General features: G+C 48.5%; 1 protein-coding gene across 1 annotated transcript in view; it reads left to right on the forward strand.

Annotated features, from left to right (window-relative positions):
* The window catches only part of LOC145339070 (spectrin beta chain, non-erythrocytic 4-like), a gene marked incomplete at its 5' end in the record, with an annotated part of 63,529 nt that extends 50,595 nt beyond the window's left edge, over positions 1-12,934 (forward strand). The window contains 5 exons of the mRNA XM_080183492.1: positions 1,492-1,549; positions 2,889-3,175; positions 6,306-6,479; positions 11,307-11,349; positions 12,517-12,934. Coding sequence (XP_080039618.1) covers positions 1,492-1,549; positions 2,889-3,175; positions 6,306-6,479; positions 11,307-11,349; positions 12,517-12,681 — 727 coding nt within the window. The remainder of the gene's footprint in view (positions 1-1,491; positions 1,550-2,888; positions 3,176-6,305; positions 6,480-11,306; positions 11,350-12,516) is intronic.
* Between the last annotated feature and the right edge of the window lie 7,066 nt (positions 12,935-20,000).

Here is a 20,000-nt window from a genome sequence, read left to right on the forward strand (position 1 = left end):
CAACCACTCTCTGAGTAAAGAATCTACCTCGGACATCCCTCCTATATCTCCCACCATCAACCTTTTGTTACGCCCCCTAGTAACAGCTACATCCACCCGAGGAAATAGTCTCTGCACGTCCACTCTGTCAATCCCTCTCATCACCTTATAAACCTCTATTAAGTTGCCTCTCATCCTCCTCCGCTCTAAAGAGAAAAGCCCCAGCTCCCTCAACCTTTCCTCGTAAGACCTACCCTCCAAACCAGGCAGCATCCTGGTAAATCTCCTCTGTCCAATGCTTCCACATCCTTCTTGTAGTGAGGTGACCAGAACTGAAACAATATTCCAAATGTGGTCTCACCAAGGTCCGATATAGTTGCAGCATAACCCCACGGCTCTTAATCTCAAACCCCCTGTTAATAAACACTAACACACTATAAACCTTCTTCACGGCTCTATCCACTTGAGTGGCAACCTTCAGAGATCTGTGGATAAGAACCCCAAGATCTCTCTGTTCCTCCACATTCCTCTGAACCCTGCCGTTGACCCTGTAATCCGCATTCAAATTTATCCTATCAAAATGAGGCTGAATGACGACCTTCTGCTCTGTCGGGATTCTAGGACAAAACATTCCACTTGATTGGCATCCCATTCACCACCTTCAACAGTCACTCCCTCCATCACGGAGATACAGTAGCAACAGTGTGTACCATCTACAGGATGCACTACCTGGGAGTTCCCCTCCAAGTGACTCATTGTCCTGACTTGGAAATGTATCGGCCGTTCCTTCAGTGTCGCTGGGTCAAAATCCTGTAACTCCCTCCCTAACAGCGTTGTGGGTGTACCTACACTACCAGGGCTGCAGTGGTTCAAGAAGGCAGCTCGCCACCACCTTCTCAAGGGGCAAATAGGGATGGGCAATAAATCCTAGGCCTAGCTAACGATGTCCTACATTGTGTGAAAGAATAGTAAAAAGGACAAAGGCCAGAAAGTCAAAATTTCAAAAGGAACATGCAGATTTGTTGGCAAGTTGGGCTCTGATTGATTGAGGTGTTGCCATGGCAAATGCATCAAGGACCTGCCCACATCCCCTACGATTTTAATTAATCCAAAAAAGGGGTACAATGCTCGTTCCAGATACTCATCACCTTCTGTGTGGAAAAAATTGCCATTCTGGGTACTTTTGTACCTCTTCCCTCTCACCTTAAACCTATGCCCTCTAGTTTTAGACACCCCTACCTTTGGGAAAAAATATTGACTATCTGGTGTTTATAAGCTAGTTATTAGTGTAAATAAGTTAGAAAAGGATGGCAGTGCAGGTGGTGTGCTGTAATTGCACCACGTGGGAGTCTGCAGAGAGCGTTACATTCTCCGCTACGTGCCTGCATCCCGAGGAACAGACGTTGCGGAGTGAGGGGATGTCAGGGAAGAAATGAGTTACCTGTGTATGCTTCGAGTTGAATGGGTACCGGGAACTTGGAAAATTTTGACATCATTGTCTTGTACCAACAGGGACAGGAGAACCACGCTGGCCGATATTGTGGAGCAAATTCAGGAGAAGGAGGCCCAGGTGGGTGAGATCAGGTGTGAGACGGTGGACAGCACAGTGGTTAACACTGCTGTCTGAGCGCCAGGGACCTGGGTTCAATTCTGGTCTCGGGTCACTGTCAGTACAGAGACTGCACATTCTCCCCGTGTCTGCATGGGTTTCGTCCCACAGTCCCACAAAGATATGCCGATTAGGTGCATTGGCCACGCTAAATTCTCCCTCAGTGTACCCGAACACAGTGTGACGACTAGGGGATTTTCACAGTAACTTCATTGCAGTGTTAATGTAAGCCTGCTTTGTGACATTAATAAATAAACCTCAGCAGCTGGGTAGAATGCGTTCCTGCTGTTTAAATACTGAAGTTGCTGGCTGTTAGTGGTGCCTCACTGTCTTTAAACTGGGTTCAATGCAGACCCTGTGAGGGTGGCTTCAGTTCCCCTCTTTATTCTGTTGCCACACTCTCACAGGCTGAAAGCAAACTAAAGTATTAAAGATTGTGTTATTAACTGGAGGAAACACAAAGAACAAAGTAAAGTATGGTATAGTCCAAGTCTGTGTCGATCCTGATGCCCTAATTAAACTAAAAAAAAAGCTTTCTTCCCTTACTTGTATCTCTCTATTCCCTCCCTATACATGTACCCATCCAGATGCCTCTTAAATGTTGCTAATGTGTCTCCATCCACCACCTCCTCTGGCAGCGCGTTCCAGACACCCACCACTCTCTGTGTGATTTTTCCCCCTGCGTATCTCCCTCAAACATCCCCCCTCTCACCTCGAACCTGAGCCCCCCTGTAACTGACACCTCCACCCTGGGGGATAAAGCCTCTGACTCTCCAACCCCGTCTATGATGTGGCGTTGGACTGGGGTTGGGCACAATAAGAGGTCTCACAGCTCCAGGTTAAAGTCCGACAGGTTTATTTGGTGTCACGAGCTTTCAGAGCGCTGCTCCTTCACCACTCGCCCAAGGACCATCAGTCCTCGGGTGGGATTTTCCAATCCAGTCCGCCGTGGGAATCGTTGTGGGCGGGAGGGAAAGTCTGACGGACCAGCAGCCGCCCTTGGATACGGGGGGGCGGGGAACTTCCTATCTTGCGGACCAGAAAATCCCATCCTTTAATTCTCAATCCTTAAATCTCATTGGTTAAGGAGATGTAGGGTTTGTCCAATTGTCCACTGAAGTTCCAGATGGCCGATCGCCCCATGACCAAGAGAAACTTGTCCTTCCAGCAATGGAAGGGGCAAAAATGCTTTGAACCAAAGGGAATAGTAATGGCCAATGTCTTGCTCCAGGAAGGTTAGGCCCCACTCGGTGATGTTGACTTTTTTTGACAGGTCAATAATTGATCTCTTTTTCCACAGGGCCGCGATTCGTCTCTGTCCGTTGGGCTGCCAAATGGGATTGAGAAGCTTCCGGAGAGAACCCCGCGGCCAGACAGGCCGCGAGCGAGGGACAGGCCTAAGCCCAGGAGGAGACCACGGCCGAAGGATCCGAACCAGCCGGCCGGAGAAACCCGTCGATCTCGGTCTGCGCCGTCGCCCCAGAACAGCGCTGCCCTGCCGCCGCCGGTGACTCACACGGCAGAGCAAGAGGGAATCCTCGCTCGGAAACATGAACTGGAGGCTTCCAGTAAAAAATCGTCCAGCAGGTAGTACACCAGGTGTAGAACAAAGAGCAGTGCAGGCCAGGAACAGGCCCTTCGGCCTTCCAAGCCCCGTCCGATCGTGAAGCCCTAACTAAATTAGAAAAAACTTTCTGCCCTTACTCGGTCCCTATCCCTCTATTCCCTCTACTACAGCTCATTCCAGACACTCATCACCTTCTGTGTGGAAAAAATTGCCACTCTGGGTACTTTTGTACCTCTTCCCTCTCACCTTAAACCTATGCCTTCCAGAAGCCACTTAAATGTGGCTAATGTGTCTCCTTCCACCACCACCTCTGACAGCGCGTTCCAGGCCCCCACCACTGAAACCTCCCCCCCGCTGCACATCTCCCTTAAACTTTCCCCCTCTCACCTTGAACTTCTGCCCCCTTGTAATTGACACTTCCACCCTGGGGAAAAAGCCTCTGACTATCCACCCTGCCTACGCCTCTCATAATTTTATGGACCTCTATCCGGTCTCCCCTCAGCCTCCGTCTTTCCGATGAAAACAATCCTAGTTTATTCAACCTCTCCTCAAAGCCAACGTCCTTGAGACCAGGCCACGCCCTGGTGAACGTCTCTCCAAAGCTTCCAAGTCCTTCTGGTGGAACATAGAACATTCCAGCGCCGTACAGGCCCTTCGGCCCTCGATGTTGCGCCGACCGGTGGAACCAATCTAATGACCCTCTAACCTAAACTATTCCAATGTTACCCATATGCCCATCCAATGAGGTGACCAGAACTGCACACAATACTCCAATTGTGGCCTAACCGAGGTATTATGTAGCCGCAATATGATTTCCCAGGAGCAGGCCACTCAGCCCCCCAAACCTGCTCCACCACTCATGGCTGATCTATGCCAGTCTCTGCTCCTTTTGTGTGCCATTTCCCCATTGCCCTCGATTCCTCGATCTATCAAATACTTATCCACCCCACTTTAAATACTTCTAATGATCCGGCCTCCAGCACCCTTGGGGGGCAGAGAATTCTGGAGATTCACCACCGCCTGCGAGAAGAAATTTCTACGCCCCTCAGTTTTAACTGACCGGCCCCTTATCCTGTTCCCTTGTTCCAGGCTCTCCCACTTAATCTCACATCCTTGGACTGTGGGAGGAAACCGGGGCACCCGGAGGAAACCCACGCAGACACGGGGAGAATGTGCAAACTCCGCACCGAATTGAACCCAGGCGCCGTGAGGCATCAGTGCTAGCCACCGTGCCCACCCAAAGTGGGGGCTCGAACCCACGACCCTGAGATTAAGAGTTGCGTGCTCTGCTGACTTGAGATAACCAGACCCGGAGGGCGTGAGCGCGGATCGGAAGTGCCCCCGCTGGCAACCCATTAAATTAATAAAGCAGCAATTGACTGGGATTTTGTCTGGCGAATCTGCTTTCACGATTGGCGGGGAGCATTGATTGGCAAGGTGGCCTTTACGTTTTACCTGTAGCCTCGATCCGGGGGCAGTCTGCATGCCCTGGACCCAAATATAATTAACAAATGTGTCTGGGGACTGAGGTCTATGGAGGCTTGTGCTGCCTAGACACTCGTGCCAGAGTTTTTCCACTAATTTTTCTTTTACAGGTCTGCAGGTCCCTCAGGCAGCCCTCGTGGCTGATCCCTCCCCGAGGGAGCATATTGGGAGTGTTAGCCTGAATCCTCACAGGGACCCACACACTCCAGCAGCACACCACCTCTGACAGGGCCTGATACACACTAGACAGCCGATAATTGGCCAGCCAGCGTCATACAGCATTAATGACGCCATCTCGGGGAGAGAGGGTTCCATATCCACTCCACGCTGACTTAGGGAGTGCCCCAAACATAATATTCAGGCCTGAGACTTATTTCCAATTCTAGATTTTCTTGACGGAATTTAAATTCCACCAACTGCCGTGGGTGGTATTTGAACCTGTGTCCCCAGAGCATTCACCTGGGCCTCTGGATTACTTGTTTAGGGACACTGGGACAGCACAGTGGTTAGCGCTGCTCCCGCACAGTGCCAATGACTCGGGTTCAATTCAGGTCACTGTCTGTGTGGAGTTTGCATGTTCTCCCTGTGTCTGTGTGGGTTTGTGCTCCAGTTTCCTCCCACAGTCCAAAATTTGTTAGGTGAAGGGGATTGGCCCTGCTAAATTGCCCCTTGGTGTCCAGAGATGTGCAGGTTAGGTGGATTGGCCATGCTAAATTGCTCCTTAGTGCCCATAGATGTGCAAGTTAGGTGGATTGGCCATGCTAAATTGCCCCTTAGTGTCCAAAGATGTGCAGGTTAGGGGGATTGGCCATGCTAAATTGCCCCTCAGTGTCCAAAGATGTGTAGGTTAGGTGGATTGGCCATGCTAAATTGCCGCTTAGTGTCCAAAGATGTGCAGGTTAGGTGGATTGGCCATGCTAAATTGCCCCTTAGTGTCCAAAGATGTGTAGGTTAGGTGGATTGGCCGCTAAATTGCCGCTTAGTGTCCAAAGATGTGCAGGTTAGGTGGATTGGCCATGCTAAATTGCCCCTTAGTGTCCAAAGATGTGTAGGTTAGGGTGGATTGGCCATGCTAAATTGCCGCTTAGTGTCCAAAGATGTGTAGGTTAGGTGGATTGGCCATGCTAAATTGCCCCTTAGTGTCCCAAGATGTGTAGGTAAAGTGGATTGGCCATGCTAAATTGCCTCTTAGTGTCCAAAGATGTGTAGGTTAGGTGGATTGGCCATGCTAAATTGCCTCTTAGTGTCCAAAGATGTGTAGGTTAGGTGGATTGGCCATGCTAAATTGCCCCTTAGTGTCCAAAGATGTGTAGGTTAGGGGGGGTTAGCGGGGTAAATACGTGGGTTACGGGGATAGCGCAGGGAGTCAGGCCTGGGTGGGATACTCTTTTGCAGAATCCGTGTGACTTAATGGGCCAAATGGCTTCCTTGCCACTGTATGAATACCACTCCTCCATCCTCATATCCATCACTGTTAGTGGGTATGTCTGTCTGTGTACATCTATGCTTTAGGCCCACACATCGATTTGCCAATAGCTTTCTAAGACGATGTTAAAAAGTGAATCAACGAATGTTTTACGAGCTGTTTCTTTCTCCCTCGTGCCCCTGGCTGGCCGTCACTCTCTTATGGTAGTTTAAACAACTGTGTCTTCTGCTGCCACTCAGGTCCTGGGTCAATGTGTACTGCGTGATTACGAAAGGGGATCTGGGATTTTATAAGGACGCCAAGAGCTATAAAGCAGGAGCGACTTACAACGGAGAGCCCCTCGTCACCCTGAGTGAGTCCACCTGTGAAATCGCCAGCAGTTACAAAAAGAAGAAATTTGTCTTTAAGCTCCGGTGAGTATGTGAGCAAGATCCCACGTTTGATAAGATTCACCTTAATGTTACAGTTGCAAAGGTTCACCTGCTATGTTAAAGAAGCGCGATGGTTCAATATCTCCTCAGTTCGAACTACTGGGTAAAGCAGAAACCTTTTTGCTTGGAGTACTGTGTGCAGCTTTGGTCGCCGCACTTGCGCAAGGATCTATTGGCCTTGGAGGGAGTGCAGAGGAGGTTCACTAGGCTGATACCGGAAATGAGGGGGTTGGACTATGAAGAGAGACTAAATAGACTGGGTCTGTACTCGTTGGAGTTTAGAAGGATGAGGGGGGATCTTATAGAGACGTATAAGATAATGAAGGGGATGGATAGGGTAGAGGTAGAGAGATTCTTTCCGCTTAGAAAGGATAGCAGGACTAGAGGGCACAGCCTCAAGATAAGGGGGGGGGGGCAGTTTAGATCGGAGTTGAGGAGGAACTTCTTCACTCAAAGGGTGGTGAATCTCTGGAATTCTCTGCCCGTTGAAGTGGTGGAGGCTGCCTCGCTGAATATATTTAAGTCACGGGTAGATAGGTTTCTGATAGACAGGGGAATTAAGGGTTATGGGGAGAAAGCAGGAAAGTGGAACTGATCCACTTCAGATCAGCCATGATCTTATTGAATGGCGAGGCAGGCTCAAAGGGCTAAATGGCCTACTCCTGCTCCTAATTCTTATGTTCTTTTCCTTTTCAGACAAATTTATTGACTTTGTTCCATATTGAAGCTCTCCTCCCATTCCCAGTGTCCCAGCTGTCCCCTATTTACATAGAAACTAGAAGCAGGAGTAGGCCATTTGGCCCTTCGAGCCTACTCCGCCATTCCTTTAGATCGTGGCTTATCATTGAATTCAACATCCTGATCTCCTTTTCCCCCCTGATCCCTTTAGCTCCAAGAGCTATATCTAATTTCTTCTTGAAATCACACAACATTTTGGCCTCAACTACTTTCTGTGGGAGTGAATTCCACACATTCACCACCCTCTGGGTGAAGAAATTTCTCCTCACCTCAGTTCCAAAAGGTTTACCCCCTTATCCTCAAACTATGACCCCCTAGTTCTGGACTCCCCCACCATCAGGAACATTCTTTCTGAATCTCCCCTGTCTAACCCTGTTAGAATTTTATAAGTTTCTGTGAGATCCCCTCTTCCAAACCAGTGAATATAATCCTAACCGACTTAGTCTCTCCTCATATGACAGACCCGTTTGATCAGGTTCACTTTAAGGTTACATTTGCAAAGTGAAAATGAAATATCGCAATAGTCCCCGGTGACCTTAGGCTGCTCTCCCCTTTTAACGGGGGGAGAGCTGACTGGTGGTGATTTTAACCTGAGGGTCACCACACCTCAGGTGAGTAGCTGCAAAGGCTGGGCCTTCATGAGACAACGCAACAAGTTACAAAGCATTGTGAACGTAACCCAATCCATCCCGCAAACCAGTCTCCCATCCATTAACTCTACACTTCCCACTGCTTCGGAAAAGCAGCCAGCATAATTAAGGACCCCACGCACCCCGGACTCTTCCACCTTCTTCCATCGGGAAAAAAAATACAAAAGTCTGAGATCACGTACCGACCGACTCAAGAACAGCTTCTTCCCTGCTGCTGTCAGGCTGTTGAATGGACCTACCTCGCATTAAGTTGATCTTTCTCTACACCCTAGCTATGACTGTAACACTACATTCTGCACTGTCTCCTTTCCTTCTCCCCTATGTACTCTATGAATGGTATGTTTTGTCTGTGTAGCACGCAAGAAACAATACTCTTCACTGTATCCCAATACATGTGACAATAATAAATCAAAATCAACCTCAAGTGGCTATTGGAAATTGAACCTGTGCTATTGGCATCAGGAACTGGCCAGTTGAGGTATCTGACTCCACTTTTGAAAACACATAGGCAAATAAAAACTAATTGAGTCATTTAAAGCCCTGTAACAAAAAAACAAAGATGTTTGTCCCCTGTTGGACTTTATTAGTGATAGACAGCATGGTTTTGTGCAGGGGAGTTTGTGCCTCCCTAACTTGAGCGAGCTTTTCAAGGAAGTGACGAAATGATAGATGAGGGAAAGGCAGTGGATGTTGTCTACATGGACTTCAGTAAAGCCTTTGACAAGGTCCCTCGTGGTAGACTGGTACCAAAAGGTGAAGTCACACTTGATCAGAGGAGAGCTGGCAAGATGGATACAGAACTGGCTTGGCCATAGAAGGTAGTAAGAAGTCTCTCCATGCCAGGTTTAAGTCCAACCAATTTATTTGATAGTAAACCCTCAAGCTTGTGAGTTTACTGTCAAACTGGTGTTGTGAGACTTCTTACTGTGTTTATCCCAGTCCAACGCCGGCATCTCTACATCTTGGCCATTGAAGACAGAGAATAGCAATAGAGGTGTCTTTTCTGAATGGAAGGCTGTAACTAGTGGTGTTCCACAGGGGGATCAGTCCTGGGATCTTTGTTGTTTGTAGTATATATAAATGATTGGGAGGAAAATCTAGCTAGTCTGATTAGTAAGTTTACAAACAACACAGAAATTGGTGGAGTTGTGGATATTGAGGAGGATTGTCAGAAGATACAGCAAGATATAGACCGTTTGGTGACTTGGGCGGAGAAATGGCAGATGGAGTTTAATCTGGACAGGTGTGAGATGATGCCTTTTGGAAGGTCCAATGCATGTAGGAATTATACCGTAAATGGTTGAACCCTTAGGAGCATTGACAGGCAGAGAAATCTGAACATACATGTGCACCGATCACTGAAAGTGGCAACGCAAGTGGAGAAGGTAGTCAAGAAGGCTTACGGCACGCTTGCCTTCATCATTTGGGCTATTGAGTATAAAAATTGGCAGGTCGTGCTGCAGCTGTACAGAACCTTAGTTAGGCCTCATTTAGAATATTGTGTACAATTCTGGTTGCCACACGACCAGAAGGATGTGGAGGCTTTGGAGAGGGTAGAGAAAAGTATCCAAAGATGTGCGGGTTAGGTTGATTGGCCGTGCTAAGAAATTGCCCCTTAGTGTCCTGGGGTGCGTAGGTTAGAGGGATTAAATGGGTATAATATGTAGGGATATGGGGGTAGGGCCTGGGTGGGATTGTGTTTGGTGCAGACTTGATGGGCCGAAGGGCCTCTTTCTGCACTGTCAGGTTCTATGATTCTATGAAGAGGTTTACCAGGATGTTGCCTGGCGTGGAGGGTATTAGCTATGAGGAGAGGTTGGAGAAACTCGGTTTGATCTCACTGGAATGATGGAGATATAGGGATGAGCTGATTGAGGTTTATAAGACTATGAGTGCCTTGGACAGAGTGGATAGTCAGATGTTCTTTCCTAGGGTAGAAAAGTCAAGTATTGGGGGGCATAGGTTTAAAGTGTGTGGGGAAAGGTTTAGTGGAGATGTGCGAGGCAAGTTTCTTACACAGAGGGTGGTGAATGTCTGGAACGCACTGCCTGGTAAGGTGGTACGATAGTGGCATTTAAGGGGCATCTCGATAAATAGATGACTAGGATGGGAATGGAAGGATGTGGGCTCTGTTTGTGTGTATGGTTTTAGTTTAGGCAGGCATTGTGATTGGCACATGCTTGGAGGGCTGAAGGGCCTGTTTCTGTGCTGTACTTTGTTCTTTGTGTTTATTTATGCTCAAAGTACTTAAGTAACCAGTGTCCTTTATCGGTGTATCTTAACAATATAACATGCTACTAAAAGGATTGCTGTAACTCATTTTATTGAATACAGCTTAGCTGACCACTCACCATCCTCACCAAAGCACATCAATTTCGAATTGCATATTCAAAATTTTGGAAATCTAATAATTGACATATTAAAAGAACATGTTTCATGCAAACACACTTCTAAAAATGTCTGGGTTTAATTGATTGGCCATGATAAATTGCCCCTTAGTATCTAAAGATGTGTAAATTAGGAGGTTTGGCCATGCTAAATTGCCCCTTGGTGTCCAAAGATGTGCAGGTTAGGTGGATTGGCCATGCAAAATTGCCCCTTAGTGTCCAAAGGTATGCAGGTTAGGTGGATTGGCCATGCTAAATTGCCCCTTAGTGTCCAAAGATATGCAGGTTAGGTGGATTGGCCATGCTAAATTGTCCCTTAGTGTCCAAAGATGTGTAAATTAGGTGGATTGGCCATGCTAAATTGCCCCTTAGTGTCCAAAGATGTGCAGCTTAGGTGGATTGGCCATGCTAAATTGTCCCTTAGTGTCCAAAGATGTGTAGGTTAGGTGGATTGGCCATGCTAAATTGTCCCTTAGTGTCCAAAGATGTGCAGGTTAGGTGGATTGGCCATGCTAAATTGTCCCTTAGTGTCCAAAGATGTGTAGGTTAGGTGTATTGGCCGTGCTAAATTGTCCCTTAGTGTCCAAAGATGTGTAGGTTAGGTGGATTGGCCATGCTAAATTGTCCCTTAGTGTCCAAAGATGTGCAGGTTAGGTGGATTGGCCATGCTAAATTGCCCCTTAGTGTCCAAAGATGTGCAGGTTAGGTGGATTGGCCATGCTAAATTGTCCCTTAGTGTCCAAAGATGTGCAGGTTAGGTGTATTGGCCGTGCTAAATTGTCCCTTAGTGTCAGAGGAATTAAGTTACAGGGATAGGGCCTGGGTGGGATTATTGTCAGTCCAGGCTTGATGGGCTGAATGGCTTATCTTTCTGCATTATAGGGATTCTATGACTTATCTCAAGGATAAATGTCTCCCACCCATCAATTGCATGATGACAGTTGTCCAGAGGCAGTCCCATGTATTTCAATAAACTGTTTCATTCCAGGTTCTCTTGCTCTTTCTAAATACTTTTCTCTGTTTGATTGTGACAGGATGAATGACGGCAGTGAGTACTTGTTTCAGGCCAAGGATGAGGTGAGTCTCGAACTGTGGATGTCAAGGCATGGAACCATAAAACATTACAATAAAACCCCTCGAGAATGTCACAACAGAGGAGTGGGGGTATCCCAGGGATCAGTGTTGGGAAGAGATCCTGAGTGGAAGCGATGGCCTAGCGATATTATGGCTAGACTATCGATCCAGAAACTCAGCTAACGTTCTAGGGACCTGGGTTCGAATCCCATCACAGCAGATGGTGAACTTGAATTCAATAAAAAAAAACTGGAATTAAGATTGAGATTACCGAGGGCGGCACGGTAGCATGGTGGGTTAGCACTGCTGCTTCACAGCTCTAGGGTCCTGGGTTCGATTCCCGGCTCAGGTCACTGTCTGTGTGGAGTTTACACATTCTCCCAGTGTCTGCGTGGGTTTCCTCTGGGTGCTCTGGTTTCCTCCCACAGTCCAAAGATGTGTAGGTTAGGTGGATTGGCCATGCTAAATTGTCCCTTAGTGTCCAAAGATGTGCAGGTTAGGTGGATTGGCCATGCTAAATTGCCCCTTAGTGTCCAAAGATGTGCAGGTTAGGTGGATTGGCCATGATAAATTGCCTCTTAGTGTCCAAAGACGTGCAGGTTAGGTGGATTGGCCATGCTAAATTGTCCCTTAGTGTCCAAAGATGTGCAGGTTAGGTGGATTGGCCATGCTAAATTGTCCCTTAGTGTCCAAAGATGTGCAGGTTAGGTGGATTGGCCATGATAAATTGCCTCTTAGTGTCCAAAGACGTGCAGGTTAGGTGGATTGGCCATGCTAAATTGTCCCTTAGTGTCAGGGAGATTAGCAACGTAAAGACATGTGTTGATGGAATGGGACCTGGGTGGGATTGTTCCAGTGCAGGCTCGATGGGACGAATGGCCTCCTTCTGCACTGTAAGGATTCTATGATAGTTCTGGAGGCATTGAGGACTCTCTCTCTATTGGGTTATCCCTAAGAAATGCAGTAAGTCTCACAACATCAGGTTAAAGTCCAACAGGTTCATTTGGTAGCAAAAGCCACGAGCTTTCGGAGCGCTGTCCCTTCGTCAGGTGAGTGGGAGATCTGTTCACAAACAGGGCGTATAAAGACACAAACTCAACTGAGTACAAAATGCATGACAGGTGTTTGGAAATGTGCTGAACTGACTTGTGGCCTCTTCCCCGTTGCCAGGAGGAGATGAACGAATGGATCAAGACTATTTCCACAGCCATTTCAGAGCACGCACAAATTGCTCAGCAAACGGGCCAGGTCCCCCTCACTACCTCCTCCACCGACGAAGGCAACACTAAACGGGACAGTGACCGGAGATTCAGCCTCTTTGGAAAGAAGAAATGAAGACGGGAGACGCCGCGGTTATCTCTTCAGTCGCACCGATCGGATCCTCGGACGGATTCTCGCTTGGCGACCTAGAAACGGTGTCAGCCCAAAACCAGAGCGACGAGTGTCGTTTTTTTTTAAGTTTTACAATTCCGACGGAGCCTTGGTGCGCGACGATTTTCTATTCAAACACGGTTCAGCTTTTGTTATCCGCAGCCGGCTGTTGGCTGGAGCTCTCCGACCTCGCGGCGTGGGACTGACGGTGGGCGATCGGAAGTTTCAAATCCAACCCGTTTGTCAGGTTGCTGGGCTTTATCCCCAGTTGCCCCCCCCCCACTCCCCCACCCCCCTCCATGCCCCAGTTCCAAATCTTGTGGCTCTGATTCCCAGACGTTCAGTAGGATCGATGACTAACTGGGCCGGGAGAGAGAAGGCTCCGCACTCATCAGCTCGCTTCCCGTTTGTCGAGGAAACATAGTGACCACACGCGCTCTTCGTCTCCTTCTGAACCGTCCAAGGTAACGCCCGATTCCACAACAGCGACAGAGAGAAATGTTTCGTTGGAACTGCTGTGAGTCTCGACTCAACGCCGAAATGTAAAGTAAACTCGTGCCGTTTCTGGTGTGGCGATATGTCCCCCCCCCTCCGCCCTTCCCCCTTTCGCAGGGCAATCGGATTTTTAAAAAATATTTTACCAAAATGCCTTCCTAAAGTTGGAAATGGGAGGTCCAATGCCATGTGGAGTTGAGGGGTTTTGGCAGAATTAAGGGCACGTTGCTTTCTTCTTAGTTCAAACCATGTGTCTCTTGTTTGTCTAACTTGTCCAGGCTGACGATCCTCAGAGTCGCTTTTTCGAAAAGGGGAGGGGGAGAAAAGTGTTTGGCTAAGAATGCGCTGATAACTTAGAAATATGTAGGGGGTCGCGAAATGGGAGCTAGTCATTTGGCCCAACAGTTTGGCATTCACATGTCCCCGTGTCCTTTACTTCTCTGATCTTTTAATGCCGCTCAAACTAGAGAAGGTAAGAAAAACTCGGACATGAGCTAGACCAACCTTGCCATGTCCGCCTGCCCCCAGCGCAATGAGACACAGCCCTGTGGCCTGGCTCCGACCTTTCCCCCTTTTCTCCCGTCACGTGCTGGAAATTGGGCCATCTCTGTAGCAAGGGGACCCGTCTCCTCCTCGGTAAAGAACTGCGCAGCACAGGAAACAGGCCTCTTAGCCCACCAGGCCCGTGCCGACACAATATGCCTTTCTAAACTAAAAAAACCTTTTGCCTCTACGCGGTCCATATCCATCTATTTCCTGACTGTTCATGTGTCTGCCTCCTAAATGTTGCTGTTGTATCTGCTTCCATCACCTCTGTGGGCAGCGCATCCCAAATTTCCTTAGCCTCCTAAGAAATTAGAGGCGTTTGGTGAGCTTTCTTATCTATAGCATCGGTGTGGAGGGACCAGAGGAGGTGATCTGGACACCTCGAAACTTAAAGCTCTTGACCATTTCTGCTTCATTCCTATTAATGTAGACAGGGGCAAGTTCTCCACTATAACTGTGTAAAGAAAAACTTGCCTCTCTTCTCCTTTAAACTTTACCTATATGCTCTAGTCGTTGCCATTTCTACCCTGGGAAAAAGACTCTGACTATCCATTCTATCCGTGCCTCTCACAGTTTTGTATCAGGCCGCCCCCCTCAGCCTCTATTGTGGGAGCAGGAAGAGCCGGGTTTGACCAAAGAGCTGGACAAAAGTCTCCCGTCGTAGCACAACGGGACTGGGGCAGGGATCGAATCACAATCATCGAGTTTTAGAGCAAGGAAAGAGGCCCTTCTGCCCATCACGCCTGTGCTGACCACCAAGCTGGGCATCCTGAAAAGAATTATTTTCTAAGATTCTGCGCACCCGCTTTTGATTAGATTTATTATTGTCACATGTATTGGGATATGGTGAAAAGTATTGTTTCTTGCGCGCTATGCAGACAAAGCATACCGTTCATAGAGAAGGAAAGGAGAGAGCACTTTAGGATTGAGGACATCCTTTGGATGAAGCAGACTAATTGGGTTCGGGGGCAGTGAACAGGGGGGTAGTAGGGTCTTTATCACCATGGCTCCCCTACCTTTTACCCTGCCAGCTCAGCGTATGGGCTCAGCTGTCCCTCGCAAAGGTCGATGGAGTAATGATGGAGCCAAGCAAGAACTGTCAGATGGTCTACATCCACAACCCCAGCGCAGGAACAACAAAACCATCAGAATTGTAACCACCGTGAATGCTTGTATCTTTCTGGGAATTACCTTACAACGTGGTGAAATAGGCGATTTGATTTATTGTTGCCATTGGGATAGGGTGAAAAGTATTGTTTCTTGCGCGCTATACAGACAAAGCATACAGTACACAGGGAAGAAGGAGAGGGTGCAGAATGTAGTCTTACAGTCATAGCCAGGGTGTAGGGAAAGATCAGCTTAGTATGAGGTAGGTCCATTCAAAAGTCCGATGGCAGCAGGGAAGAAGCTGTTCTTGAGTCGGTCGGTACCCTATCTCAGGTACACTATCTTGTATCTTTTTCCCGGTGGAAGAGAGTATGTCTGGGTGCGTGTGGGGTCCTTGATTGTGCTGGCTGCTTTATCGAGGCGGCGGGAAGTGTAGACAGAGTGGGAGGATGGTTTGCGTGATGGACATGGCTTCGTTCATGACCCTTTGTAGTTTCTTGAGGTTGTGGTCAGAGCAGGAGCCATACCAAGCTGTGATACGATCAGAAAGAATGCTTTCTATGGTGCGCCTGTAAAAATTGGTGAGCGTCGTAGCCAAATTTCCTTAGCCTCCTAAGAAAGTAGAGGCGTTGGTGAGCTTTCTTAATTATAGCTTTGGTGTGGAGGGACCAGAGGAGGTTGTCGGTGAGCTGGACACCTAGAAACTTGAAGCTCTCGACCATTTCCAGTTCATTCCCATTGATGTAGACAGGGGCCATTCTCCACTACACATCCTGAAGTCGATGACTATTTTCTTTGTTTTACTGACATTGAGGGAGAGATTATTGTTGCTGCACCAGTTCACCAGATTCTCTATCTCATTCTTGTACTCTGTCCTGTCACTGTTTGAGATCCGACCCACTACGGTGGTGTCATCAGCAAACTTGAAAACCAAATTGGAGGGGAATTTGGCCACACCGTCTTAGGTGTATAAGGAATATAGTGAGGGGGCTGGGAACACAGCCTTGTGGGGCACCAGTGTTGAGGATGATCTTGGAGGAGGTGTTGTTGCCTATCCTTACTGATTGTGGTCTGGAGGTGAGGAAGTTCAGGATCCAGTCACAGAGGGAGGTGCCGAGGCCCAGGCCACGGAGCTTGGAGAGGAGTCTTACAGGATTAATAGTGTTGAAGGCTGAGCTGTTGTCAATAAATAGGAGTCTGACGTAGGTGTCTTTGTCATCTAGGTGTTCAGTGCAGGGCCAGGGAGATGGCGACTGCTGTAGTCCAGGTGAACTGTAGTGGATCCAGGTAGTCCGGGAGGCTGGAATTGATTCATGCCAGGACTAACCTTTCGGAGCATTTCATAATGATGGATGTCAGAGCCACTGGCCGATAGTCATTAAGGCACGGTGCCTGGCTTTAGTAAACTAGGTGGATTTTTACAATGGATTTCATGGACATCATTAGACTTTTAATTCCAGATCTTCACTGAGTTCAGATTTCAAGGATTTGAACCTGGGTCCCCAGAGCATTACTCATTTGGTATTTATCTCTCGTATAGGATGGTGTGATTTGGTGTCAGATTTGCAGTTACTGGGGATGATGTATTTGTCCTCCCCTAACCATGCCGTTGATGCTGTTTGTCGATTTCCTCTAACATCCCCGCAAACCCACTTACTGTCTCGGCTCATGCGCTCTCCCTCTCTCCACATTTTTTAAAGTTTATTTATAAATGTCACGAGTAGGCTTACCTTAACACTGCAATGAAGTTACTGTGAAAATCCCCCCGTCGCCACACTCCGGCGCCTGTTCGGGTAACACCGAGGGAGAATTTAGCACGGCACCTAACCTGCACGTCTTTCAGACTCAGAGAGGAAACTGGAGCACCCGGAGGAAACCTATGCAGACACGGGGAGAACATGCAGACAGTGACCCAAGCTGGGAATGGAACCCGGGTCCCTGGCGCTGTGAGGCAGCAGTTCTAACCACGGTTACAGGGATAGAGCCAGGCAATGAAACTCACCCAGATTAACGGTCAAGTAGATTTCACAACAGCTAACATGACCCCATTTTACCATAAAGACAGTTCCAAAACAATAATGATCTTATAAACCTCATAATTGCACCAATGACCTTCTCCTCTATCATACGGTCAAAGAGAGGATGTTTGCTGATGATTGCACAGTGAACAGTCCCATTTGTAACTCACATGTTGAAACAGTCCTTTACCCACCAGTAGCCAAATCTGGACAATATTCAGTCCTGGGCAACTAAGTCGCCAGTGGTGGGAATCTGAAATGCACTGCCTGGGAAGGTCATGGAGTCAGAAACCTTACAACCCTTTAAAAATACATATTTGGGCGACATTTGGAATTTCACAATATTCATGGAATTTGGGACAAGTGCAGGAAAATGGGATTAGCGCACTTTTAGTGGTAGTTACTGTCAGTGCACACCAATGGGTTAAAGAGCCTCTTCTGCGCTTTCAGGCTCTATGACCTTCCCATACCATTTAATGGCATTGCCATCACCATATCCTCCACCACCAATTTCCGACAGTGGGAGTGTGCATCGATAACCGGAAGCTGAGCTGAAGTAGCTGCAGAATAAGACCATAAGAAATAGGAGCAGGATTGGGCCATCTAGCCCTTCGAGCCTGCCCCGCCATTCAATAAGATCATGGCTGATCTGAAGTGGATCAGTTCCACTTTCCTGCTTTCTCCCCTTAATTCCCCTGTCTATCAGAAACCTATCTATCTGTGACTTAAATATATTCAGCGAGGTAGCCTCCACCACTTCAACGGGCAGAGAATTCCAGAGATTCACCACCCTTTGAGTGAAGAAGTTCCTCCTCAACTCCGATCTAAACTGCACCCTCCCCCTTGTCTTGAGGCTGTGCCCTCTAGTCCTGCTGTCCTTTCTAAGTGGGAAGAATCTCTCTACCTCTACCCTATCCATCCCCTTCATTATCTTATACGTCTCTATAAGATCCCCCCTCATCCTTCTAAACTCCAACGAGTACAGACCCAGTCTATTTAGCCTCTCTTCATAGTCCAACCCCCTCATCTCCGGTATTAGCCTGGTGAACCTCCTCTGCACTCCCTCCAAGGCCAATATATCCTTGCGCAAGTGCGGTGACCAAAACTGCACACAGTACTCCAGCTGCGGCCTCACCAGTACCCTGTACAGTTGCAGCAAGACCTCCCTGCTTTTATATTCTATCCCCCTCGCTATAAAGGCCAACATCCCATTCGCCTTCCTGATCACCTGCTGCACCTGCAGACTGGGTTTTTGCGACTCGTGCACAAGGACCCCCAGGTCCCTCTGCACTGTAGCATGTTGCAGCTTTTCACCTTTTAAATAATAATCCCAGGCAGCATCTGTGGGGAGAGAAAAGGAGATTATTTTCTTCTTTCAGTTAGAAGAACTTCTGTCGAAAACACCAGAGCAGGTCGGAGGTTGAATTTTCTGGGGTTTGTGACTCACCACTTGACTCCCTAAAGCTTGTCCACCAAGGTGGCACAGTGGTTAGGGCTGCTGCCTCACAGCACCAGGGGCCTGGGTTCAATTCCTGCCTCGGGTCACTGTGTAGAGTTTGCATGTCCTCCCCGTGTCTGCATGGGTTTCCTCTGGGTGCTCCAGTTTCCTCCCACACTCCAAAGGTGTGCGGGTTAGGGGGATTGGCCAATTGCCTCTTAGTGTGGAGGGACTATCAGGGTAAATGTGTGCAGTTATGGGGATAGGGCCTGGGTGGGATTGTGGTTGGTGCAGTGTCGATGGGCTGAGTGGCCTCCTGTAGTCTGTGATTCTATGATCTACAAGGCAGAAGGCAGGAGTGTGATGGAGCTCCAATGATACGAGCTACATGCCCTGCTCCATCAATCCAATCTCCATGCATATCGCCACTCCACCAGTGTCACTGACTCGGAGTTCCCTATCTCACATCGTTGGGGGCGTCCCTCTGCTTGTAACAGTTCAATCCTGACAGTGCACAAGGGGACCATTCAGCCCATCCAATCTGCAGCGACTCTGCAACAGAGCATCTTACCCAGGCTCAGCCACCCTCCCCATCCCCACAATCCCATGTATTTACCCCACTAATCCCCCTAACCTGCACATCCTGGACACTAAGGGGCAATTTAGCATGGCCAATCCCCCCCCTAACCTGAGTGTGGGAGGAAACCGGAGCAGCTGGAGGAAACCCACCCAGGCACGGGGAGAATGTGCAAACTCCTCGCGGACTGTCACCCAAGGCTGGAGTTGAACCCGGGTCCCTCATGCTGTGAGGCAGCAGTGCTAATTAACAGCGCTAATAAAGCTTCTATGGTAATAAGGGAAGGATAGCTCACCAACCCCCCCCCCCCAAGTCCAAAGATGTGCGGGTTAGGTTGATTGGCCAGGCTAAAATTGCCCCTTAGTGTCCTGGGATGTGTAAGTTAGCGGGATTAGTGGGTAAATGTGTAGGGATATGGGGGGTAGGGCCTGGCTGGGATTGTGTTCGGTGCAGACTCAATGGGCTGAAGGGCCTCTTTCTGCACTGTAGGGTTCTATGATTCTATGATACCCTATACAGTGATGGAAAAATAAAACAACTAAACGACACATCCGTTTCGCAAACAGATGAATCAAACCACAGCGAGCCAGACAATCAGTTGTCACTTTAGTAATTGCTGATTCCTGTTTCAGTTCAGTTCCCCACATCCCCCTAAACTTCCTGCCCCTCACCTTGAACCCATGTCCCCTCGTGACTGACCCTTCAACTAATGGTGGCACGAATGGCACAGTGGGTTAGCACTGCTGCCTCGCAGCACCAGGGACCCGGGTTCGATTCCCAGCTCGGGTTACTGTCTGTGTGGAGTTTGCACATTCTCCCTGTGTCTGCGTGGGTTTCCTCCCGGAGCCCCGGTTTCCTCCCACACTCCAACGGGTTGACCGTGCTAAATTACCCCTTAAGTGTCATGGGGACTAGTTAAGGTAAATGCATGGGGTTTTGGGGGATAGGGGCCCTGGGGGGATTGTGGCCGGTGCAGACTCAATGGGCCAAATGGTGTCCTTCTGTACTCAGTCTTCCCTGCTCCAACAGTAACAACCCAACCTCTCTTCGTAACTGAAACGTTCCATCCCAGGCAGGGTCTTGGTGAATCACCTCTGCACCC

The sequence above is a fragment of the Carcharhinus amblyrhynchos genome, unplaced genomic scaffold, assembly GCF_965287045.1.
Source record: "Carcharhinus amblyrhynchos unplaced genomic scaffold, sCarAmb.v2.hapA chromosome_310, whole genome shotgun sequence".
Classification (NCBI taxonomy): domain Eukaryota; kingdom Metazoa; phylum Chordata; class Chondrichthyes; order Carcharhiniformes; family Carcharhinidae; genus Carcharhinus; species Carcharhinus amblyrhynchos.